The sequence below is a fragment of the Trachurus trachurus genome (assembly GCF_905171665.1).
Source record: "Trachurus trachurus genome assembly, chromosome: 2".
In the NCBI taxonomy this organism is placed as follows: Eukaryota; Metazoa; Chordata; class Actinopteri; order Carangiformes; family Carangidae; genus Trachurus; species Trachurus trachurus.
Window position 1 is genome coordinate 11,421,651 of NC_139914.1, and position 24,943 is coordinate 11,446,593.

General features: G+C 41.1%; 1 protein-coding gene across 1 annotated transcript in view; it reads right to left on the bottom strand.

Annotated features, from left to right (window-relative positions):
- Positions 1 to 24,943, bottom strand: part of dock9b (dedicator of cytokinesis 9b) — a 49,888-nt gene that overhangs the window by 13,610 nt on the left and 11,335 nt on the right. Inside the window, exons 6-43 of the mRNA XM_083989648.1 lie at positions 24,655 to 24,750; positions 24,185 to 24,319; positions 23,155 to 23,329; positions 22,893 to 22,948; positions 21,563 to 21,637; positions 21,332 to 21,472; positions 19,053 to 19,394; positions 17,421 to 17,503; positions 17,219 to 17,341; positions 17,044 to 17,123; positions 16,745 to 16,935; positions 15,538 to 15,603; positions 15,133 to 15,225; positions 14,455 to 14,566; positions 14,229 to 14,347; positions 13,273 to 13,359; positions 13,089 to 13,178; positions 12,785 to 12,900; positions 11,987 to 12,056; positions 11,756 to 11,881; positions 10,777 to 10,848; positions 10,540 to 10,686; positions 10,348 to 10,431; positions 9,832 to 9,943; positions 9,501 to 9,679; positions 8,911 to 9,018; positions 8,602 to 8,713; positions 8,355 to 8,485; positions 6,469 to 6,583; positions 6,307 to 6,373; positions 5,780 to 5,827; positions 5,219 to 5,355; positions 4,057 to 4,172; positions 3,404 to 3,541; positions 3,119 to 3,301; positions 2,300 to 2,413; positions 966 to 1,181; positions 817 to 874 (exon numbers count right to left, since the gene is read on the bottom strand). Coding sequence (XP_083845774.1) covers positions 817 to 874; positions 966 to 1,181; positions 2,300 to 2,413; positions 3,119 to 3,301; positions 3,404 to 3,541; positions 4,057 to 4,172; positions 5,219 to 5,355; positions 5,780 to 5,827; positions 6,307 to 6,373; positions 6,469 to 6,583; positions 8,355 to 8,485; positions 8,602 to 8,713; positions 8,911 to 9,018; positions 9,501 to 9,679; positions 9,832 to 9,943; positions 10,348 to 10,431; positions 10,540 to 10,686; positions 10,777 to 10,848; positions 11,756 to 11,881; positions 11,987 to 12,056; positions 12,785 to 12,900; positions 13,089 to 13,178; positions 13,273 to 13,359; positions 14,229 to 14,347; positions 14,455 to 14,566; positions 15,133 to 15,225; positions 15,538 to 15,603; positions 16,745 to 16,935; positions 17,044 to 17,123; positions 17,219 to 17,341; positions 17,421 to 17,503; positions 19,053 to 19,394; positions 21,332 to 21,472; positions 21,563 to 21,637; positions 22,893 to 22,948; positions 23,155 to 23,329; positions 24,185 to 24,319; positions 24,655 to 24,750 — 4,513 coding nt within the window. The remainder of the gene's footprint in view (positions 1 to 816; positions 875 to 965; positions 1,182 to 2,299; positions 2,414 to 3,118; positions 3,302 to 3,403; positions 3,542 to 4,056; positions 4,173 to 5,218; positions 5,356 to 5,779; positions 5,828 to 6,306; positions 6,374 to 6,468; positions 6,584 to 8,354; positions 8,486 to 8,601; positions 8,714 to 8,910; positions 9,019 to 9,500; positions 9,680 to 9,831; positions 9,944 to 10,347; positions 10,432 to 10,539; positions 10,687 to 10,776; positions 10,849 to 11,755; positions 11,882 to 11,986; positions 12,057 to 12,784; positions 12,901 to 13,088; positions 13,179 to 13,272; positions 13,360 to 14,228; positions 14,348 to 14,454; positions 14,567 to 15,132; positions 15,226 to 15,537; positions 15,604 to 16,744; positions 16,936 to 17,043; positions 17,124 to 17,218; positions 17,342 to 17,420; positions 17,504 to 19,052; positions 19,395 to 21,331; positions 21,473 to 21,562; positions 21,638 to 22,892; positions 22,949 to 23,154; positions 23,330 to 24,184; positions 24,320 to 24,654; positions 24,751 to 24,943) is intronic.

Here is a 24,943-nt window from a genome sequence, read left to right on the forward strand (position 1 = left end):
TGTGTGTTGAACGTGAAAAAATAATGAACTAAGAAGTAGTCACCTGCTCATCAATCATTACTCAAGCTAATCAACCTATTGCTACTTTGCTGCTCGTTTAAAGTATATTGATTTACTGGTTCCAATAAAACAAGAGGGTGAATTAGCATACTTAGCTTTGATAAGAGCATTCTTAACACATCCCATAAACCTTCTTCAGAACATCAGATTTATTAAACAGTATTAAACAGTCATTCCAGGATAAGCTTCTTTCTACTGTGGTAATTCTCACCACTGACTCATTATATGGCGTGTGTAAAGCAAGCTCGTAAAAAAAATGGAGCTGGAGTTCAAAAGGTCAGTGATGATTTACTGTCAAGAGGAGCGCACTCTCAAATACTTAATCTGGTCAAGACTAGGCTAGCAAAATCTTGGGTTCCCCTGTCCCACGCACACCTCAAGATCTGATTGAACAGGCCACCATTAGGTTGGCAAACTCTATTCTAGCAGATCCTATGCACGCACTTCTCCCTGAATATGTGCTCTTAAATTCAGGTAGAAGATACCGAGTCCCCCTGTGCAGGCACAACCGCCTCAAAAACTCCTTCATCCCTCTGTCCATTAAATTTATGAATGAGCAGCTTGTGTGATGATGTGTATGAATGTTTGTGTGTCCGTACATCTGCCACTAGTACTCTCTGAGGCATATTGCACTTTAATGATTTTTATTGTATGTTTTTAGTATTTTCCTGCCGCTCTTCTTTTGTACTGTTTTTGTCTTGTTGTGTAGCAGCAATGCTCTCTGTTTTGACTTTGACTCCTCCATCCTCTGCTCACCTTTTCTCCACAGGTACTCGGCCACCAGAGCAGCAACGTGCACGTAACACATGGCGGCCTGCAGGAGAAGCACACGGGTTAGCACACAACACCTGCAGATGATCTAACATGGACTATGTAGAGCTGGTGTTTGAATGAAACGCAGAAACCTCTGAGAGGTCTCCGTTCTTGTTGTGGATGCGCGCCATGCTGTCCAGCCAGGTCTTGCGGAGCTCCGGCGTGCTGGTGTAGGACTTGGCCAGGCTGTACTGCAGGTCCACCAGCATCTCCGGGTCGTTCTCGTGCTCCTTCATCTGCTCCGTGGCCATCAGCACCGTCCTGATGCGCTTGGTCAGGTCCTTCACGTCCGATGGGAACGCAGTGTGCTGCAAACAACAGAGTGCATGTATGAAAATATTACGCAGGATGGGTAATAAACACACAGAGGAACATGGCTGACAGTAGGCCTTCTATTTCCAAGTCTTAGGTGGAAAACATGAATAAAAGGACATTATGTCACTTAAAATAAAAATTAAATTACGACTCACAAGGTCCTGATTCAATTCGATTTCTGATTCAATTCAATGTTGATTCATTTAGAGATACTTTTAACAGTTTTAACACCAGTTTTGCTTGGTTATATGAAAGAGATACATTAGAGATCTCATCCTGCGTAATCGCACAGATCTTGCATGATAGGAAACAGGAAATGGCATGAATTAAAAGATCAATTTAGGGATTTTATGAATCAATATCAGATCTTTCAAATGAAGATCAATATGAATCAGAAAATCAATCCAACAAATACCTCATCATACATCAAAATTCAACACTTCTGATGTATGATGCTAGCCTGATGCATCAGCCGCTTACTTCATTACATTTCATATAGCGTCTGAACACGAGCCATAGGGATTCGTTTGCTTCCGGGAGGCGGTTGCTTACATTTGCTTCAACTAATCGCTGCTGCTTGGTGGTCACGTGTGCTATACACCGGTTAAGCTCATAGGTTAATCTTGAGCGCTTGAGTTCAACGTCATCGCCTTCACTTACCCGTCTGTTCGCTGATTGGTCCGTCCGCTCTGGCGGACGGAGCAAACCGAAACGCATTGCTAGTGTCCTGACTACATGTTTGAGGCAAATGAAATTTGCCGGAACCAGTAGGCGGCGCTAGCCTGGCTAGTATGATGCAGCTTTGTTGGTGAATCTGAGAACATAGTCCACAATTTAAACTTAAACTATTATTATTTATAAGAAGAAATGATAAATGTGTTGTGGTTTATGCAGAAACATTTGGGTTTTTTGATTTATGTGTTTAATTTTACATTATATATTTGGTTAATAGTTTCTTGGTTTTTTTTTGCATTGTCATTGTGAGCTTGTTAGCATGCTCCATTCACGATGACTGCACTGTATCAATAGATTGATGGATGGTATGGATTGATGCTGAGTGTAAAAAGAAAGACAAGCGGTCAAGGGTCATGTGACAGAATCCACTCTTCACCTTGATGCTCTTGTCGCTGTTGGCACAGTTGTTGATGATGGACAGAGACTGCTGGAAGCGGGTCCCCCCGATGCCGATGACATCGGCGATCAGCTGACTGACAGCGATGACCACCTGGGGGAACGAAGAAGAACAAGAGGATCAACAGCAGGAAGGATATAAGGATATAATGTCTCTGTCAGCGCTGCAACCTCTGACAAGATGTGGAAACCTTTCTTATTGTATCAGTCCAGAATGATCTAATGCTTATATCCATCCGCTTATATAATTCAACAAAAGCTTCATCCCATCTGCCATAGCTGAACTAAATAAGACAATGAAAAGAACATAACCAGGGGAATGCGCATGTAAATGTGGGGTGTGGGGTCTTATGTCTCATGTTTTTTTTTTTTTTTTATGTTCTTATGTCTCTATGTAATTGAGGTGTATGAAATGTGGGAATGTATGTTAATGTATGTAAGTTGCACTTCTCGAGGCCGCTCTGTACGAAATGGTGAAAACAATTTTCCTCGGAAAGGACAAATAAACTCATCTATCTATCTCTGTCAATGTGTCCTTTTGTTTTTGATATCTGCATAATGTCTGCTGCTGATTATATGTCAGTTGAGTTGACTTTCTGTTTGTGTCTGTAATGACTGAACTTTTTTTCTATTTTTAATTCATCATTATCATTATTTGCTTTCTTCTTTCATTTCACCCTAGCGTATCTCCTTTGTTTAATTTTTGATTCTTCTGTTGTTGTACTACTTGGTAAAAGAAAGAAAATATTGAAAAAGGAAAACTGTGATATTTAACAGACACCATAAGGAGAACGTGTACCTGCAGGTGCGTGCGGACAAAAGACCTGCGGCCCGTGTAGTCAAAGTTGCTCTTCATGAGGAAGTAGAGGAGATGGGCGGCGTCGCTGCGGATGGAGCTCAGCTTGGAGTTACAGCACTTGAGGATTTCGTAGCACAGGGAGGCACACATGTCGGCACGGCCGTCGAAGAAGGTGCAGGGGAACTGGAGGAGGAGAGAGGAGAGAGGAGGACGTCCCTCAGCTCAGGATTCATACAGTGTGACTGAATAAGGAGACGTGTTTGAGGACACAGGCAGTAGTTTCACCTTGTAAATGAAGGTCCGCAGCGAGGTGAAGACCTGTTTGAGGGCGGCTTCGGACTGAGGGATCTGGAGGAAACACAAATGCACCTGGAACACTTTCTTCATCAGGGGGTTGTGGCCCAGGTCTGAGGTCAGCTGGGTCTGTGGACACAGGAGGACGTCAGAACCCAACACATTTTTATTTATTTTTATTTCTATTTAAGGAGGACAATGCACATTAATGGACATAATAAAATGTAAAAGTGCCAGTGTTAGCCAATGGCTAGTTTCCGACTGTAGTCCTTCTGGCAAGGTGTTAAAAGCCATTAAAATAAACACAAGGACATAACAACAGAATTCATAAAACAGGAAAAACACACATGTATCCAACAGAAACCAACAACACGACAAAAAACTACAAAGAGAGACAATTAAAATGACGCTACTACTGTATGACAAAAGAAAAAACAAAAAAGACTGTTTATGGATGGATAAGATGGATGAAGATGCAACAATGCAAAGACCAGGACAGGGTTTCTTGATGGAGTTGTGCTAGAATGGATTGGGAACAACAAAACCAAAATATAGTACAGTGTGATAAAGTGCTACAGTGTGCAATAAAAAACTGTCAGGGATGGATAGATGAAATGGGGGTGCAGCAATGCCTCAGCCGATACCTTGAATCCCATGATGAAGGTGCTGAGCGTGTCCAGCACGGTGAGGCAGACCTCGGTGGACACGTTGGCCTCCAGCAGACACTGGCTGCTCACATCTGCGTCTGTGTGGGAGTACACTGCACACACACACAGCACAAGGTCGACCAGTGAGATATCGCTTTATTGGAGCAATAAATAGGATTTAGAGAGCGAGCACATGATCTACCTGTGTTTGATTGCTTTTGTGATAAGTATCAGTGGGATACGCGGGATTATTCGCCAAGAGCTTACGTTTCTGCCAGGGACGTACTGTATTTATTGGCAGATTGAGTTGTGTGATTTTTACCGGCCGCCAATAGAGGTCAGCAAAACATGCGCACAAAGGCAGAAAAATGTCTTAAACCAGCTAAGACTATCAGATAAAACTGGTTTGTTAATGTCAGGTTAAAATCTCAGAAGAGAAGTGAGCTCTTATTTTGAAAACAGATCGCAAAATTAAAGGTAAGACAGAGTCAGACTCTCTCTCTTCTGATTGGCTCTGCAAACAGTTGTTAGAGAGGTATGGAGGAAAAGTGTTGTTCGTTTGTTAACCTCAATAAATTGAAAGTAATTTGTGTACATTTTAGTCATTAACATTAAAAAATACACTCTTTTTGGTAGTAAAATAAAAGTAAAAGGAAAAAAACAGAATTTGGGAAATAATAAAACGTATTTTAAAGGACCCTACATTACATTACACTACATTACATTACATACAACTACTAATTATATGAGAAAGATGGACACACTGTGATAGTTCAGTGCACATTCAAACAGTTTAAAAAGTGAAAAAATAAAGGTGTAACATGGCATTCTTTACACACCTTCCTCCTACAGTAAATTGGCAAACAAATCTGGTGCTTTAATTTATATAAGTTAATTTGTTTACATGTTTGAAAATGTGCATCTGGATAGAATAACATATAATATATATATCTAACATAATAACATAACATAGTAAAATAGGTTTTCCATAAAAGCTTCTCAAACTTTCGTACAGCAGTACATTATACTGCCTACTATTTGTTCTGTAGGACTCATCAGTGAAACTAGTCAAGTCAAGTAATTCTATTAGTCCCAACTTGGGCAATTTGATTGCAGTAGGTGTAAGAAGCTGTGGAAGAACTAAGAGGGAGGGGCTCACTGTTGTTGAAGGTGTGAGAGTTCTCCAGAGCTCCCAGCTGCTGCAGGCGGGCGTGCAGGATTCCCGCCCTGTTACGAGGCACAGGTAGAGTCAGAGACTTCCTGTCTGGAGCTACAGGCCCCGCCCCCTCCTGGCTCCTGTTGGGGGAGAGATGGAAGTCAGTAAAAAGGTGCCACATGGACTTTTATTTTAAGTTTTAATGACAAAGAAATCTCACTTTACACCATTGGCACAAGAGAGCAAAGTTAATACACTGATGAATTAGGATAAAAGGTGGAGACCAAGAAATAAGCAGTGGATGAAAATACACCAGATTTGCTCATGCTTTTAATAAAGTGAAAGACAGTGATCTCTTACCCATGCAAGAGGGGCCGGGGGGCCGGGACATTAACCACAAAACAACTTGCCAGCAGTGTTAAAGGTGAGAGAATAAACCGAGAGCAAGGGGTTAAAAGCTTCAGTCAGAAGTTGTGTCGTTAAGTCATATTATGGCATTGATGATGAAATATTACGAGTTTTAATTCAAATATGAATCCATAACGTGTATTTCATTTACTCTACCTGGCGATGAATCTTTTCCCCATGTATCTGAACTGATGGAGGCAAACTCTGCAGGAGGAAACACAACCAGTGGAGCTGAGTGAGCCTTCAACGCTTCAAATGAATGATGTTTCAAATACAACAGAGAGCTTCCTGTTTTCCCTTCATCTGCCCTGGTTTGTAAAGGCTAAAATGATTGCCCCATTGTACTGAACTTAAATTGTTTCCAATTTTAGACATGAAGGTCAGGGAGTTGTCATCAGGGTCAGTTGAAGGCTACAAATACCCAATGAAATACAATGCGTGATGAGCGTGGTGGGAATGAACACTTGTGGACAGACACTGGGGATATATTGAGCTCTGCTGTTTCAATTAAGACTATTCTGTTTGGAAGTTGTAGTGGTTGTGTTTTCCACAGCTATGAAGGATGGGAGATGGGAGAGGTTTGTTTTTTGCACTTCACACCATTTAAATGGCGCAGTTAACTTAACACAAATGCTGATAATTACCATCAACCATAATCATACAGAGTCTAGTTCTGTACTTACTCTATTAATGTAAAGAAGTCCATTAGCTCTGAGGAAGCTGCTTTGTTCCAGTAAGCAAAAAGGGCCTCTGAATAATAATAGGAAAATAGTTAATAAAGATTAACTGTAGTTCTGTTGTTCATACCAACATGAGTCAAAGTCAAGTAGAGCACACTGTCCTACCCTCCGACATGCTCTTGAGGATGTGCAGGAAGCACATGAGCAGGTTTTTGATCTCATCCCTGTCCAGTTTGTCACAGCGCAGCACCGTGCTGCCCAGGGCCGACGCACACTGGTTCTGATGGGTTCAAAAGAAAGCAGAGAGAGAGAGAGAGAGAGAGAGAGAGAGAGAGAGAAACTTCTTACTTAGACGGCTGAGTCGTGGAAAAAAAAACAATAGTTCAAAGAGATAAAGAGCATCACTCAATCAAACTAAATGTCAGAGATGAGAAATGTCAAGAGGAGAAAAGTGCACACAAGTCAGAGAGTAACATTCAGTTTTTTCTTTTGCCGTGAGATAAAAACATCAACTCGGGAGGTTGGAAGAAATACAATCACAGCAACATTATAACATCTCACATCACATGAGTGAACCGAGGTCGGCCCAACCTCTGCGTCAGTAAAAACACACTCCCTCATGTGGGACACTCAGAGGAGAGAGGAACGCCGGGAGGAGTTTTGGACACATTGTACAGACGTGTGAACGAACAACAGAGCGCTCTATGTTTTCATTCCGCTCTTCAAAAATCTGCTCTCCTGAAACAAATCTGTACAATTCTGGCCAAAAAAAGCTGCAGGTGGAAAAGTCACAAAGGTCAAACTGAATACTTGTATGAGTATCGTTTCCCCGTGATTTCCATCCGCACTCTGCTTGACACTATCGCTGTCGCTGTCCCGCGGCAGGTCGGGCAGGGGGACGGAGAGGAGGGAGAAGTCCATGGTGACCCTCTTGGCAACGCAGCTCAGGGGCGGGGCTCGGTCCTCGGGGTCGGAGGGGAGAGGGGGCACGTTGACCGAGTGCCTCCGACTGAATCTCTCTTTTTGATGGATTTGGGAAGAAGGGGCGTGGGCGCTCTGGATTAGGACGGTGTTACGCCCATGGGTGCAGATTAGTATCAGTAATGTGTAATGCTTTTAATGCATGGAGAAATGCAACATGCAGTTTGTATGGAAATGAATATACAGACACAAATTATGACAGAAACACATATATTCCTTCAAATATATGAACCAAGCAGCAATTCCATTGACCTACATATGACAGCAGCTGACCTTTTAAAGTGTGGTGTTGTCATTAATATTGCAAATGAAAAGCTGTTAGTCGTAGGGTGGATGGATGGATGCAGGAAATGCATTTTAAACACCACCCATGTGCATGAGCATAAGAAATGTTGGCAACATCACAATAGAATGTGTCTCTACTACAATTCATATTGTAGAGGGATATCTTTAATATGAGGCATGTAGTGGGAACTACTATCTATTATCTATCTGTACTGGTCCTTTACACAGGGTTCCTACACATTTGAACTTTCCAAATTCCATACTTTTTCCAGACCCTAATTTCCAGACTTCTCTGTAAAACAATTCAAATAATTTGTGATGTTTAAGTATATAGATGTGCATAATATTAAAAAAAGCATGCAATTTATCTTGTTTTCATTATTCTGAATGTGTATGCCATTATGCAACCAAATCATTTCCAGGAGATTGTAGCTAAGTACAATAGCACATACAAAATATAACCCAAATAACATCAGATAAGACCAAACCAAGATAAGATAAATAAAATAAAAACATTTTCATACAATAGTTTCCATTTTCCATACTTTTCCAGACCTGGGAATGTATAAAATCAAATTCCATACTTTTCCATACTTTCCATACTTGTGTAGGAACCCTGTTTACAGGAATCATCCCAGAAACTGAAAGAACTGATGAGTAAGAGTATAAAAGTGAAGAGCTGATTGGCTTACATACTTTTTCTTCGATCATAGCTCAAAAAAAAAGTAAAAGTAAAGTAAAATACAAGTTTTGACAGTGTCCATATGTGATGCATGCATTTGTACCTTCTCCAGGGAGTTGGTCTTGTCACTGCTCTTGTCCAGCAGGCTGTTTCCAGAGTCAGTGGAGACCAGGGAGCCTCTGGAGTCTGCATGGTGGACTGAGCTGACGTTGGGAGTGGAGCTGTGAGGCGACGCTGCAGGGACAGAGAGTGAAAAAATACAAGTTTAAATAAGCCGAATAAAACCTTCTGGCTTCATTTGAATAGTTATGAGTGAAGTGTTTATGATAGATGATGCAGGAAGGAGTCACCTGTTCCAGAGATGACCCCGAACACGTCTTTGTGCAGAGCATTTTCTATGCAGCTCCCGGGTTTCTGAGGAGTCACCGTGGAGTTGGGCACCAGAGAGTCGTCCCTCGTGCTCTGGGATAAAAAAAAAAAAAAAGCTTTTATTGTGAAATCAGAATAATAGCATGCTTTCAGCTTAGGATAAAACACTAAATGTTGAGCTGTTATTAACCCGGCGCTTAATGTTTTTGGAGGGACAGCAAGTCCTGGCTGGGGATGGATGGACGGTACAAGCTGCCGTTCCACCTCCCACCACTAGATGTCAGGCTTACATTGATGTTGCTGAGGGTGGCTGATTCCTTGATGTCCAGTCTGTGGACGTTCTCCTGGAGCAGACCAAACATGGGGAGGTACAGGGTGGCGAGCCTGCACTGTTGGCTCTGGAACGACACACAGAAGGTGATGGTGATATTGATCAGCAAAGAAGTGATGAGTCGCAATGTATGTTACACTAGAAAAGCTAACTTATGTAATCAGGGGTAAAGTACAAGAATTTGAAGAAGTGTGGACGCCCTTAATGGACTTTCTCAAGCAACAATAGATTATATTTATCTGTAGAACTATTCTGTGTGTGACAATTTTATTTTATTTTATTTTATTTGATCTTATTCTATTTTATTTATTATTGTTATTATTTTATGTGGGTATGTATGTTTGTGTGCGTGTTTATCTTTTCTGTATGTATGTGCATGCAGCGAGGTTCACCTGCATCTCATTGTGCAACTTGTGTGGCATATGTCAATGTGCTTTGTATGTTCTTATTAGAAATTAATAAAAACATTGTTAAAAAAAAAGAAGAAGTGATGAGTCGTTTTTAAAGTTTTGCTAAATTCAAAGTACGGTCGAGGGGTGCGGGACTGACTTTTGCGGCGTAGCGGTCGTCAAAGGTGTGTTTGATCATCAGCCCCTTGAGGACCTGGATGGCGATCTGTCGGATCTCCCGGAACTCCTGCAGAGCCCCGCCCACCTCCCTGAGCAGCAGCCCCACCAGGAAATGGTTTCGACAGAAATCATCAGTCAGGGAGTAGTCCAGCTGGAGATCTGCAGCAGGCATCAATCACAAGGAGATTACTCTCAAATTAAAGACATGAGCTCTGAGCAGGACAGGATGCAGAGAACAAGCTGAATATCTATCAGCTGCATGAAACGGACACAAACTGTCATCTTTTATAAATAAAGTTTTTTTTTTCTACCTTGGAACCTCTGGATTCTGCCTTTCCCAAAGGGCATGGGCAGATTCAGAGGAACATAATGCTCGTGGCTGCAGACAACTCGCAGGAACTCAAACTTGAACTCGTACAAAGTCTGGTAGGAATAAAAGAGAAAAGAAAAATATATATATGGATTTAATGTCTTGTTAAATAACTGTTTAAAGGGATAGTTCAACATTTTGGCAAATTCTCCTATTGCCATAATCCCTATAGTCATACTGTAGCAGTAGGTTCATTACTATTAATTATCGGTGCATGTTGTTTTGAGATCAGCGGGGCAGAGACGTGAGCTGCTCAGTGAACACAATGGAGGTGAATGGTACAGGTCCCTTGTCCCTCATCAAACTCATCAAATACACAATCCAAGTGGACATTCACCACACTATTAGATAATAATGGATGGATTAGAATACATTGGGGTTATGGCAATAGGCTAATTTGCCAAAATGTTGAACTACTGTATCCCTTCAAGAAAAGGAAGCAGCTGAAGCTTTTAACCTTTGGGTCTCCAGGCATGAAGCAGTTCATGTAGTTGTTGATCTGCTTGAATACGAAGCCTCTGTCCATGAAGGTGAAGCAGCGCTGAGCGGAACGGAAACAAAAACCAAACATTAAAATCAGCCTAAAAGGAAATTTTACAAACTTGAATCAAAAAACTGCAGAGTAGGCGCCGACAGGAGAGAACCAAACCTTGACGAACACTGCCAGGCTGTGGTTGGCGTTGTGAGCCGCGTCCAGGTTGTCCTTGTATTTCTGGGTGATGTGCGGCATCAGCATGTTCACCAGAGTCTCCACGGCGTGGTAGAAGGAGGCGGAGAAACGCTGGTTCCTGGACAGCTGGAAGAAGACAAGGAGGGAAGATGATCTAAGAAGCTCGGAGGGAACGAGGTTAAAGAAAAGAGGAGGAGACTTTAAAACACAACCGACCTTGACCTTTCCGCTCTCCATGAGATACTGAGCCATCGACTTCACCAGAGCTTCAAAGAAGAACCAGGAGTGCTGCAACACAAACATCAGTCAGCCCAAGGAAAAGCAACCAACTTATAAAAAGTGTCAGAGTTTGATGCTAAATAAAACACTGGAGCTGTGGCTTTTTGTGCCAGAGGAACAAGAAAAGACTAAACGAAACTGACGATTCAGAAGCTGTGATTGAAGAACAAATTACTTGCACGAAGGTTGATATTACCTAATTGGAAACAAAAGGCAGCTCCAACTTATTCAAATCTTATGACAGATGTTATGAGACATTTAGAGCTGGAGAAAATCAGATTTTCACTGAAAAATCAGGAAAGAAAGTTCTATAGTATTTGGCAACCGTTTATTGATTATTTTAACCACAACATAGTCTGAGGGCAAGCTATAGAAATGCTCTTCTAGAAGGAAAGACTTTGTATTTTATTTTATTTTATTCTATTTTTTATATATATACACATATTTATTTTTCCCTGTCTCTGTTTAGTTTTTTTTACTTTTGAAGAAATGTATACATTTGGGTACGTATAATCTTTTTTATTTCCTTTTTTTATTTTTAAATGAATCCCCTTCATCTGTCTATTTTTCATTTTGAGATACATAAGTTAATACAATTTAAATGACCCTTTTTATGTAAACGTGTACGTGTAAATGTGTAAGATGTCTGTTGTGTCTGATGTGTTCTATGTTCAAAATGAGAAAAATCAATAAAGAATAAAAAAAATCAATCAATAAAAAAAAAGAAGAACAAATAAGTGTTGTGCTGTAAAAAAGAATAAAAACTATCTACATTATCATTCCTGTTGTGAAACTTTTGAACTGTCCTGTATAAATGGTCTGTGATGGGGTTTTTTTTTAGAGTGTAAGTTTTATCTGGTTCAAATAAAAAGCATAAAAGCCTCAACTCTTTCAACGCTCATCAAGTGTGTGTTACCTTGAGCAGCTTGTTGCTGGTCAGGAAGTCAGTGGACGGCTTGAGGATGGCTGTCATGGCTTTAGCCAGCTCTTCATGGACTGTCTTAACATTGGTGGAGGAGTACGGCTCTGGCTTAAAGACAAACTGAGAGAGAGAAGAAGGATGAAAAATCACGTGTCACCTTTATTCCTATGGAAACACAGTGTCATAATTAATTATAGGTCTTATTCTAATAGAAAACAACTGCACCTTGACATAAGATCTCAGGTAGTGCTCCAGTCCCTCTTCGTGACACTGAGCCACAACATGAACCATCACCCTGAGGAGGTAGATGATAATATGAAAACATGAAAAGGTAAAGAAAGGATGATGTAATGCTTCCAAATATGGAGAGAGAGCCTTTATTAACCTGATGCCTCGTTTACATACAGCATACACAGCTTCAAAGACCAGCACCAAACATTAATCAGGGTTCCTACAGCTTAAGCCAAGTTAAATTTAAGACTTTTTAAGACTTTTTTAAAGCCACTTGAAATTAAATTTAAGACTGGCTTCATAATAAACACAAATTCAGAAAAAAAGAAAGAAAAACACCACATCAATTACATAGGGTTAGGGACAATTTTACCCACTTTCCTATGTGATCCAAGGTAAAGTGACTGCTACATGAACATTGGATTGTGTCTCTTTCCAGCTGTCCTTTCAAAATAAATGCATAAAAAGTCCGGAAAAAAAGAAAACACTGACTCGGGAGCTGGTGGCGGTGAGAAATTTAGCGTTGACGGCCGCCACTAACTTCTCTATGTCGAAATGTTACCAATTATTTTGAGATTTGAGCCTAATTACAACCATAAAATACCACTTACCGTGTGTTAACATTTTTAAGACTTTTGAAAAATTGATTTAAGACATTTTAATGCCAATTAAGGCCTTGTTTTTAGATTAATGAATTCAATGCCTTTTAAGACTTTTTAAGGATCCGTAAGAACCCTGTTAATGAGTGTTCTAGCTGTGAGTTGAGGCGATGCTTGTGTACGTGTGACTTGCCTGGTCACGTTGACGGCCACGTCCTCGTGTGTGGCTCTGGTTAGGACACAGAAGAGCAGGTTGAGGACGGTGGGCAGGAAGTTGACCATCACATGACCCTCCATGGCATGGAGGCTCTGGTGAAGGAGGGACAGCAGGAGGGAAGGAGACAAAGAGATGCGTATATAGAATAGAAGTCAACGGTGCCCTTGAATGTGAGCTGAGGAGACTGTATTTGACGGTGCATGAATACCAGGGTGTGTTCTGTTTTCCCTTGGGGCGCTGGGAATAAACGGAGTGTGTTGTATATGTGCATTGTGCATACCTTCAGGTATTTCACCAGCTCCCCCTCTGAGGCCTGTTCTGACATCTCCATGCTCTGACAGTGGTGGAAGAAGTTGTGCAAGTGCTGATCCTGCAGGAAACATACATATTATTCTAATGACTTAGATTAATCAGATTAGATTAATGAACATAGTCTGATTACATGAATATATGTATGTAAATACCTGAGTGTAAACTGTGGAAACAAGGTGGGTGGAGACTTTGAACAGAGGTTTTCCTCCATCCACCCATTTGATCTCTGAGGATGAGTGCTGCAATAACAAATACAAAGGGATTCAGACTGTATTGTACTGTATCATACTGCTTACTGGTTCAAATCCTGCATCGGGTGGCCCTTTGCTGTGTCATTCCCCCTCTCTCTGCCTCCCCATTTCCTGTCTCTCTCAACTAACCTGTCAATTAAAGACAAAAAGCCCCCAAAAATATACTTTATATACACAAGAACATAAAAAGATGGAAAAAAAGGGAAATAAATAAATAGAACATAAAAGGAAGGAAAAAAGAAAAATAAATAAATAGAATATACAAAAGAAAAAGGGGAAAAATTGTAATAAATAGAATATAAAAAAGAAAAAATGGAAACTAAATAGAACTTAAAAGAAAGGAAAAAGGAAAAATAAATAAATAGAACACTGAAAAGAAGAAAGGGGAAAAAGAAAAATAGAACAGTAAATAGTAAATAAAACAAACTATTCTATCGTCCTTCAGAGCTGTAATTCTCAAAACCAGTTCAGTTAAAATATAAAAAATAAAATAAATTGAATGGATTGATTGATTTCTTCTCATCATAAAAAGATGGAAAAAAGGGAAATAAATAAATAGAACATAAAAGGAAGGAAAAAAGAAAAAGAAATAAATAGAATATATAAAAGAAAAAGGGGAAAAATTGTAATAAATAGAACATAAAAAAGAAAAAAATGGAAACTAAATAGAACATAAAAGAAAGGAAAAAAGAAGACAGAAAAGAAGAAAGGGGAAAAAGAAAAATAGAACAGTAAATAGTAGATAAAAGGATAGAAAACAAACTGCTCTATTGTCCTCAGAGCTGTAATTCTCAAAACCAGTTCAGTTAAAAAATAAAAATAAAATAAATGGAATGGATTGATTGATTTCTTCTCACCTTGGAGACACTGTCCTGGGAGCCCAGGTAGCCGGCAGGTAGGTTGGCAGCTACAGACAGCTGCTGCTCATTCATGATGACTCTGCCGTCCCTGAGCAGAGGCAGCCAGGCTGAACCCACTGAGGAGGAAGAGCAGCAGCAGCAGCATGAAGATCAATGGCTACATACAGTATATCCATAATATCTATAAAACCCTGTCAGAGGAGGAGAGAGAGAGAGTTCCCACCTGGAGCCTCCACTTGGTCTTTCTTCTTGCTGTTGCTATCACAGCTGACATGGTAGAAGGTGAAGAGGAGGTGGTGTTTCTGGTGCAGCTGGGTCGGCAGCTCTATCTTTATCTGAAGTGGAGACAGACAGACACACAGTATAGTCCTGGGGTTTGGTTTCTTTATATACTGAGGAAGCTTCAATTAGAAACGCCTGCAGAGTTTTTCCAACAGCACGAGAAACAGTGACAGAGAGACAGGTGCCTAGTGCAGACTTTAATACACTAACACTGAATGTGCAGCGTGAACACAGACTTCACCTCGTCGTGGGGCTGTTTGATTTTGCCCAAAAATAAAATCTAGATTTTCTTCTCTGAAAAATCGATTTCCGATTACGATTTTGTACTATTTTGTGTGCTGTTTGTGTGTTTTTAAATGGACCTAATGGACCGTGAGAGCTGTAACTGTGTAGTGGAAAAGGGCCGTTGGTGTTTTTGGCAACGAAATCCTCATTGGTCTTAGCAAAATGCCGACATGCTTGTTTACAGTGTGTGAGGAGAGCAGTGGGAGAGCGTGATGGGAGGAAGGAGGCAGCAGTCATTACGATAATTAATACCCTAGTTAGAGTAAAAAATCGATTTTTACGATTCCAAATAATCGCGATTATGATTTTAAATCGATTAATCGAACAGCCCTACCTCGTCGTAGAACTCAGGGTTCTGCTGGTGGTGCAGGATGGCTGCATACGCCTGCTTGGTGAACAGAGCTCCGCCTGGACGACCATAGATGCACTGCAGGAAACAATCAGACACATAGCATCAGAACGTTAATTACTGTAATTAATTAAACCCTTAGAGGGATAGTTAATAACAATAACAAGTCAAAACTGTCCAATCAAAGGTTAGCAAGTCAAAAGTCAAATCTAAAGACCAAAAGTAAGGTCTCTCTGAATGGCAACTCTTTCCTCCCAGTTGGACCTAAAAATGGAGTCATCCTTATCGGATTCCCCAAGCACCTCAACGGTTGAGTCTCACATCAAAACTAACGAGTAGTAGTTTGAGTAAAACTGCGCTCAGATTCTTTTATCCATGACATAAATGCACCTTCAGAGGCTGAGCTTCATCCTCGTCTGAGTCCTTGAACTCGATGCAAACAGCGATATTCCTCGCCTGCAGAGAGGAGACAAAGGAGAAACAAGATGAGTAGAATATAATGAGGAAGCAGGAATGACTTCCTCTCTGTGCCATTTTCAATATGTCCATTAGTTTCCGAAAAAAAAAGACAGAGGGGAAATATTTCAGAACTTGTTAAAATGAAAGAGTGCAGAAAGACAAATGAGGAAGAGGAGGCAGGTGGGGTTCCTATATGGAGCTGACCTCAGGTAAATCACATCCCACTATTTATTAACACATTAATCAGAAGCTGCTGCTCGGCACAGGGATAATTTACTGTAATCCAGCTCTGCCTGAAGCAGCTCCCAGTATCACAGCCTGAACAGGAACTCAAAATGATAGAAAAAACTTTCCAAAAAGGTTTTTTTTTTTTTTTTTTACTGAGCTTATTCTTTTTCTTTCTCATTTCTCTTTCTCTCAGTGTATGGCACTTTTTTAGTTAGTGTCAACTTTTTTAGGTTGTTTATTGGAACTGGAGGGTTAGGGGGTGAGATGTTGGGGAGGGATGGAACAGGGTATATACAGGAATCTTGAAGTTAATTTTAATACCTTTTTAAGACTTTTTCAAGACCTTCTCAATATTTTTCAGTACCTCACCGCCACTTCAAGCTGTTACCATTTACATCAGTGACACTTTTAACTTAACAGTTCTAGTTTGTGATAAAGACTATAGACCACTATGATACAACATAATTCAAAATAGGCTAGGATAATAAATCAAAGGCAAAGTTTATCAAAAAACAAAACAAAAAAACATTGCTCCACTCAAAAAACAAAAACAGCAATCTTCTTTTCTTTTTTATGTACCGGTTCATCTTTGTTCTTTAATAAAATGAATAAATTCACACACTTTTACAATGTTTTTTAGGACTCAAACTCTTGGACAGCTAATTCAGAAAAAAATACCTTGAAAATGTAAGACTTTATAAAGTCGTGAAAAGACTTTTTAATACTTTTTAAGGGTCTTAATTTTCCCAAAATTGATTTATCACCTTTTATGTAATACTTTTTAAGACCCCGCGGATACCCTGTGGAAATATGTGGACTTGTTGTAATGTTGATGCTCAATAAAACATATTGAAAAAAAAAAAAAACCTTCCAAAAAGAATGATTGAGAGTTGTATTTAGCTGCGTGTACCTTAGCGAAGGACTTCTGCCCGTCGTACTTGAGGAGTTTGGGGTAGACGTACAGGTGGTTCTTGTAGATGGTGAACGGTTGGGAACACTTGGCGATGCAGGGAACAAACTCCTCCACCTCCAGCAGGGCGGCGCTGCCCGGCCCGTTGCCTTCCAAGCTCCTCACGGGAATGTAGGAGGAAGTGACGCAGTCTGCCGGCAGGAAGTGGGCGGAGTCACAAAGGGTTCAAGCTGGGGGCCGTATGATTATAAATAGACGGCGATTTTTGTGTAAACATGTGTTTATCTGAGGGTTTTTACTTGTTACGTCCGGGGCCACGCTGTCGATGGTGACGTCTAAGTTCCCTAAGAGCACTGGGAGTTTGGCCATTTTCTCTGGTCTGTTGGGAAAATACAGAGAGAGAGAGAAGGAAAAGTGCATCAGACAAAGTTCAAGTGACATGTTATAAAAGAGTCGGAGAGACAGAGAACGGACTTTCTGAAGTCTGTCAGCAGCTTGAACATGTCCTCGTCCGACAGCTTGCTGCTGTCCTGTCTGTACAGAGCCGAGAAACGAGCGCTTTTGTCCAAAGTTCCCGATGCGTCTTTGAAGACAGGCCTGCAGAGACAGAACAAAAAGTCAGCCTTGTAATGTAAAACAGAAAGAGACACTTTTCTTTTAACCAGTCTCTTTGTACCTCGCAGCCCAGGCGAACGGCATCCTGTACTGTCCCAGTCTGCTACAGGCTGTCTTAGCGTTCTTCAGCACCTTTTGAGCCATCTACACAAGAAAAGACAGAATTCATTTCACTATTAACCATGAAGAATGTGGCTGAATATGTGTAAAACTCAAATTCAAACCTTCGTTGAATTGTGTCCATTAGACTTCAAAAGTTTAGAGTTTCCCTCAATTTGAAAATACGTTTTCTTTTTTCATTATGATTATTTTTAAACATTTTTATTTGATTTACTTACCGTATTTTCCGCACTATAAGGCGCACCGGATTATAAGACGCACCTTCAATGAATGGCCTATTTTAGAACTGTTTTCATATATAGGGCGCACCGGATTATAAGGCGCATACCGTAGATGACCATTTAGTAGCAGTTAATATGCTAAATCGACTTGGAGCCCAGGCGTTTATAAGAACCAGGCGCGTATTTGCAACAGGCTACAATTTATTTTAGCAATGAGCAGCACCAGACCATCATGCAAAGAACAAGGTGGTCACCGTAGGAACACTGGAACAAAACTACTCCAGACATCATTATTGACATCAAACAACAAATACAAAGACTGTGTTACGGCGACACAGGGAGCTGATCATATCAGTGTTATGAACGATAGCGGGAGGGGGGGTCGATCGCGGTAATTTCAACATAGCGCATTTATCTATTTGTCTTTGTCTATTAGTAGTCCAGCGCGACCTATCCCGCTGGCGCACCTGTGTTTGTGTGTCTGTGTGTGTGTGTGCGCCTGCATGCGAGAGAGAGCGAGAGGAGGGGCTGACTGACAGAAGAGGTGAGAGCTGGTGATACGCTGTTAAAAAAAACATTTTTTTCTGTGCAAGGCAGGCTATGGTAAACACTTAATCGCCCGGCGTTTATTCTGCCAAATGAGGTCGGACCCCGGCGGCTATTAGAGCACAGGCGCGTATTTGCACGCGGGCGACTATTTGGTCATCTACGGTAGAATAGAAGATACTGCAGTCAAACTGGGGTTACGTTATGCATCCCCTAGATGGAGCTGAGTATGAATCAACCAATTAACCAATTGATCCATATATAAGGCGCTCCGTATTATAAGGCGCACTGTCGTTTTTTGAGAAAATTAAAGGCTTTTAAGTGCGCCTTATAGTGTGGAAAATACGGTACTTCATTTATTTATTTGTGGGTTTTTTACATGTATTTTGTATTCTATATGAGATGCTATTGGACGTACAATGAGAATTACTCTCCTTTGGGTAGGGTGGGACTGTGGGAGGGACAAAAAAGATGGGAGTATGTATGTGTTGTTGTCTGTGAAATTGCTGCCATAGAGAAGGTTAATTAAAAAATAATTTGGTTGGATTGGATTTAAAATGGTTTAACCCTTTCAATGCTCACTGTAGAGTTCTATGGGAAGGAAACCCATTGACCATTGATCATATGACTCATTCTTTTTCTCTTGCCCATCTGTGCCTTTTTCTTATAGTTTTTTCTTTTCTTTCTTTTTTCCTTTTTCTTCATATATTGTAAAATAAATGACTCAATTAAAATAAAGATTAAAAAAATAAAACTCATGAGGGGATGACAGCTGTGTCTCCACCTCTGCAGTCCTGCGTACGTACCTTTGCAGAGTCGGAGCTCTTCATGTAGGGTTCGGTGCAGTGGGTGATCCCTCCCTGCAGCACCTTCTCCACCCGGGCCACCAGGAAGATCTCAGGGTGGGGGCAGGTGACGGAGAACACCCCCTGCCTGGGGTACTGCAGGGCCCCCTCCGGTAGCCCGCTGGCCAGCCTGCAGCCTGCCAGAGAACCGTCGCCCCTGCTGCCGTTGACCTGCGCCTCCTGACCGCCCGACGACGTCATCTGTCGGACCAGAGGGTGGTTGAGGTCCACGTGGAAGTCGGCCGAGATCTTCCTGCTGTTCTGGACGTCGAACAGGGACAGGACCACGTAGAAGGGCTCCACCTTTAATAATAATAATAATAAATAATAATAATTCTTTATTTATATAGCACTTTTCACAGCACAAAGTCACAAAGTGCTTCACAAAACATAATAAAACAACACAGTATATACTAGGGCTGGGCCGATACGCTTTTGTGCCGATTCGATTCTCTAACGATTTTTGGGCCCCAATTCGATTTAAATTGCGATTCTGATTAAACAAGTATTGCGATTCGATTTTACCAAGTATTGCGATTTTATATTTCAATTATTGTGATTTTCTTTCCTTAAACAAGAGCAGGTTGAACCAAACACTTGACAATACATCATAAGTCATATTTACAAAAAACAATACACACATCACATCAGTTTGTCTGTTTTGTTCGTTTGTTCACATAGATATCTGTGAACAAACGAACACAACAGGCTGGTTTGACTTTGACGAGTGCAATGGCACAGAATACATGATCGTACAATAAAGATTGGTCGTCCAAAAAAAAATGCAGGGCATTGAATGTGGTGACCAGTATTTTAAATTGAAATCTAAAAGCTATGGGGAGCCAATGAAGGGCGCGGAGGATAGGAGTGATGTGGCAGGACTTCTGTGAGCGAGTTAGCAACCTGGCGGCAGCGTTTTGTATTAGTTGTAGACGATCCAAAGATGATTTATTAAAGGACAATTCCAGGCAAATTCAACTTCGGAGGTGTATTTTCATATCATTTTAGGTCTAAAAGAAGGAATCTGAAGATTATCAGTTTAATTGCTCCTGTTTTGCGGTAGTTGTGTCTGTCCCCGCATCGCCACGGCAGCAATGAATGGGAGTGGATGTAAGTTCCGCTGTTTAGGCTGTTTACATCCCTCAAAGCCGCAATTTTTTTCCACAGACAGCGTCAGATGGCGACTCAAACATGCACCGAGAAGTTTATTTACTTCAAGCAAGCCGACATGTTTGTAAAACTAGATCTAATTCAAAGTCTCCCGGAGTCTCGCGCGAGACCCAGTTGCCGTGCTCGGTGTGTTCAGGTGCAGTGGGAAAAGCTACAGTTTGTGTCATAAACACAGGAATATCAACTCTTGACTTTGACTTTGAATTAGATCTAGTTTTACAAACATGTCGGCTTGCTTGAAGTAAATAAACTTCTCGGTGCATGTTTGAGTCGCCATCTGACGCTGTCTGTGGAAAAAAATTGCGGTTTTGAGGGCTGTAAACAGCCTAAACAGCAGAACTTACATCCACTCCCATTCATTGCTGCTGTGGCGATGCGGCGACAGATGCAACCACCGCTAAACAGGAGCGATTAAACTGAAAATCTTCAGATTCCTTCTTTTAGACCTAAAATGATAGGAAAATACAGCCCCCGAGTTGAATTCGCCTGGAATTGTCCTTTAAGGCAGGTAAACAGTGAGTTACAGTAATCGAGTCTGGATGAGATGAAAGCGTGGACGGCAAGTTCGAGTTCTGAGTGTGATACCATGGTTCTGAGTTTAGAAATATTTCTGAGGTGGAAGAAGCAGGTGCGGGAGAGGTGGGACGTGTGTTATGTGAGATTCACTCTTTCCATTACACAAACCCATCTGTGTGTGTGTGTGTGTGTGTGTGTGTGTGTGTGTGTGTGTGTGTGTGTGTGTGTGTGTGTGTGTGTGTGTGTGTGTGTGTGTGTGTGTGTGGAGCTAAAAGCTGAGTGCTGAGTGCAGATGAGGAAACCAGCCTCAGATTGATGCTAATGCATGGTGGGAGGCCCAGGCCGGTTGCCATGGCAGCAGCAGTTCCCCTTTTTGCCAACGACAACCGGGTCGGACGAGGTCCAGCCAAGTGGGCCATCTGAACTGTCTGTGATCTTCTTAACTGATTTAAACCTCGCCCCGGTTTTTCGCAAAAAGGGACATTTCCCAGAATTATGACGTGGGGCCTTTATCTGTCAGTAAAAATAGATCAATAAAGACGATTGTAACGTACGTTAGTGGTGGGGCCCTCCTCGTTCTCCGCCACGCAGCCCTGCAGGTTGAAGGACAGGTCGTTGCAGCTGACCAGGACCCGCTTCCCAAACTTCTCCTCAAACTGTCGCACGTCCGGTTCGATGCCGGAGAAGTCCAGTTTCTGTGGGAAACGGGAGACGATGTCACTGCTGGGAATTCAAACAATCATCACATAGTAGACTGCGCAGGACTGTGGTGTGATCTTCATCACCTGTGTGTACGGGTCCAAGGTGAAGAGTTTCAGGCGAGCTTCACTCCTCATTTTGGACTCAATATCTCTGGCGGTCTGAGAAAAACAACACAAAAACTGTAGTTCAACATCAATGTGTAGTCAGAATTCACAAAAGAACTCCAGCATATGAACAATGTTGAATGAAATCTAAGGACAGAGATGATCATAAATATATCACCAGACATGCAGCTGTAGGAAACTTTATATTACCTAAAGCAAGATCTAACGCCATCAAGCGTACGGTTTCGTATAGAGGTATGAACCGAAAAATATCAAACTCACCACGAACACAAAGAAATTCAAAATATTAATAAAACAGCATTTATCAAAGTAAGACAACATGGTATATTTATATATGGAGTATATTTCGATGGATATATGATATGTGTTATTATAATGTATATTCTGTAGAATGAATGTATATACAAGTATGATGTGTGATGTGTAATGATGTACAGTATACATATATGATATGTAGAAATATGGGTAATAGGATTAGTATGTGAACAATTAATATAACAAAGAAGGAATGAAGCACAGTTAAGAAATGTAAACACTTATTCTGTTTTTGTTTTGTTAGGTGAAGCATATCGCTCACTTGTTTTTCTGTTTTTTAATTTTTATAATGTTTATGTTTTGTGTTTTCAACTGTATATTTGATACTGTTGGACCCCAGGAAGAATAGCTGTGGCTTTGCTGCAGCTAATGGGGATCTGTATAATAAACAAATAAACAAATCATCAGTGTGGCCAGAGTATAAAATGATAAATTCATATCAACCTTTGTTTTTGTAAAGTTATCATCTCCCTTTCTCTGTGTTTTGATGTATGATGTACTAATGTTGACTCTGCTGTCTCCCCATGTCATGTTATGTTATTATATTATATATATATTATATTATTATATATGTAATGTTGTGTGTTTTGTGCCCAGTTGGCACATGTGTTATTAAGAGAAAATGAATAAAACACTGCGACTATCAGCGATTCCCAAACGACACCTTGAGGTGTGTGTTTTCAGACTGCCACGTTCCCCTGCTGGAGCCCTGCTGGTGTTGGCCTCATCTGGCCTCTACATTTGGAGCCCATACACAGTAAACCAGATGTTTGCTTGGTTAGCAACAACAGGAAAATGTGGCGACCTGGACGCAAGAAAATACAGCTGTTTAGCTGCTGCGCTAAAAAGCAAAACCCCAGCGGTTTACACCCTGTCCGAGGGGAGTCACGTGGACAGACTGACCCACACAGGGTGAGCTGCAGGTGCTTAACATTGTTTAAAAATGTTATTGGAGATGGAAAAAACAGGGTACCTGAAAGCCGTCTTGAAAACTTCCGGAGGAGAGGTCTGCTTTTCCATGTTCCTCATCTGTTGGAGAGATCAACATGAGATCTGTGCTTAAGCAATTACAGAAAAACATAACGACGTGTTGGTCTCTGCACTTGGAGGAAAAAGGGAAGGAGAGCTACTGTCGATTCAGTCACTTACTCGATGGAGAACAAACAGAAGAAGAGAGACAAACACAAAAAGCCAACGGAAGAACAAAGACGTGGAGGACGAGCAGGAGAAGGTACCGTCATGGAGGTCTCCGTTCCTCTTCTCCTGCATGGCCTGCTCGAAGCTGCTGTGGAGGATCTTGTTGAGCGTGCCGATCCACTCCTCCATCTCGGCCTCGCTGTCGGCAGCCAGCAGGAACGTGCTCTTGTCCTGCATCTTCAGCTCGAAGGCAAAGCGACGCACTTTGCTGTTCTGCAGGAACACAAACACAAACATTGATTTAGACATTGACATTTGTGGACAGTCTCCATTCATTTCTTAATTGAGCCTTTATTATGAAAGATCGCACAGGAAGATGGTGTAAAACTCACTTACATGCAATGTTCAGTGTACAGTAGGGATGTCACGATTACTTGTTTTCACAATTAATCGCGGTATTAAACGCCACAATTAATTAATCGTAAAGATTCCTAAATACCGTCACTTCCCAAATAAGATGATGTTGGAACCTTATCGGCAGATGTGCGCAAAAATAAAGGTGAATGCACCGATACTGGTCCATTTATTTAACGTAACATTGAATCGGTAGGAATTTAAATGTTAGTGTGTAATTTGTATTAAAAAAAAACACAAAATAAAACAAAAAATGATTAAAATAAATGTAAACATTTGGTATACATGACAATTTATGACCTGAATATTTCAAACATTTCCCCTGGGGGGTTAATAATTGGTCATATATTCATAGATATTTGAAATATTTTGTGTAAACGAGTAATGTAATTATATTTTGACTATATTTGATTTTACACATTCATAGTGTTGTGAAATTAATTAGCCTGATGCATAATAATCGTGATAATCATAATACCGTGATTATTTCTCTGACAATAATCGTACCAAGAAAATTTGTAATCGTGACATCCCTAGTGTACAGTGACTTTTAAATTGCATATTTTAGAACTGTTAATGAATATGCAATAATGCAATTAATAAAGGCTATTTCTATTTCTGTCAAATTGGTTTGGGACTTTTTTGTCCCTCCACCTCACACCTGGGTATTGCAGGTAGAATATAGAGGGGGCCCAGTGCCCCAAAAGGGTTTACCTGAACAACCCCCATGCATGAGTCGAGGAAGATGGTTCCTTTGGGTTCTTTGGAGGTGTTTTCATCTTTGTAGAAGTTGAGGTTGTAGGAGCCGTCTCCCAGCTGAGCCAGATGGAAGTACCTTCTCTTGAAGGACTGCAGGGACGGAAACAGAGAAGGTTGACTTCACATACGGCTTCTTCCAATCCTTTCTAAAAATACCAGGAAGTGGAGATGGAGCATGGGAAAGCTCAGGGGTGACACGAGGAGCTATGTCACAGTTATGTTCTTGGTTAATTTGATTTTCTTACATTCGAAGGGAGAAAGATGGATCCACATTTAAAGAATACAAGTTAACACAACTTGATAATAAATAACTTTTAGCTTTTTGTTGATCATTTGTATTTCGCACTAGAAGGAGGCTGTGTTGCTTTTAGCTGTGGCAGCCGTGCAGAATGAGGGACGGAGGAGGGAGTCAAACCTGCACTCACCCGCATAGTTACGCTGATTGCACTGTTCATGTTGCCTTTGTACAGCCAGCCATGTTTGGACACTCCTCCCTTCTGAGATCCCAGGGAGGCCGAGTCCTGCAGGAGGGAAAACACAGGGCAGACGTTAATGTACGTGCTGCGAGATGGATGAGAATTACAAACATTTATATCCACGGTGTATACTGTACTGTACTATACGTCTCTCCATGGTCTGCATTAATGGTGAGAACATTTATACATTTAGCTTTGAGCTGAGAGGAATCCCCCTCATTAAGATCAACACTGCTCT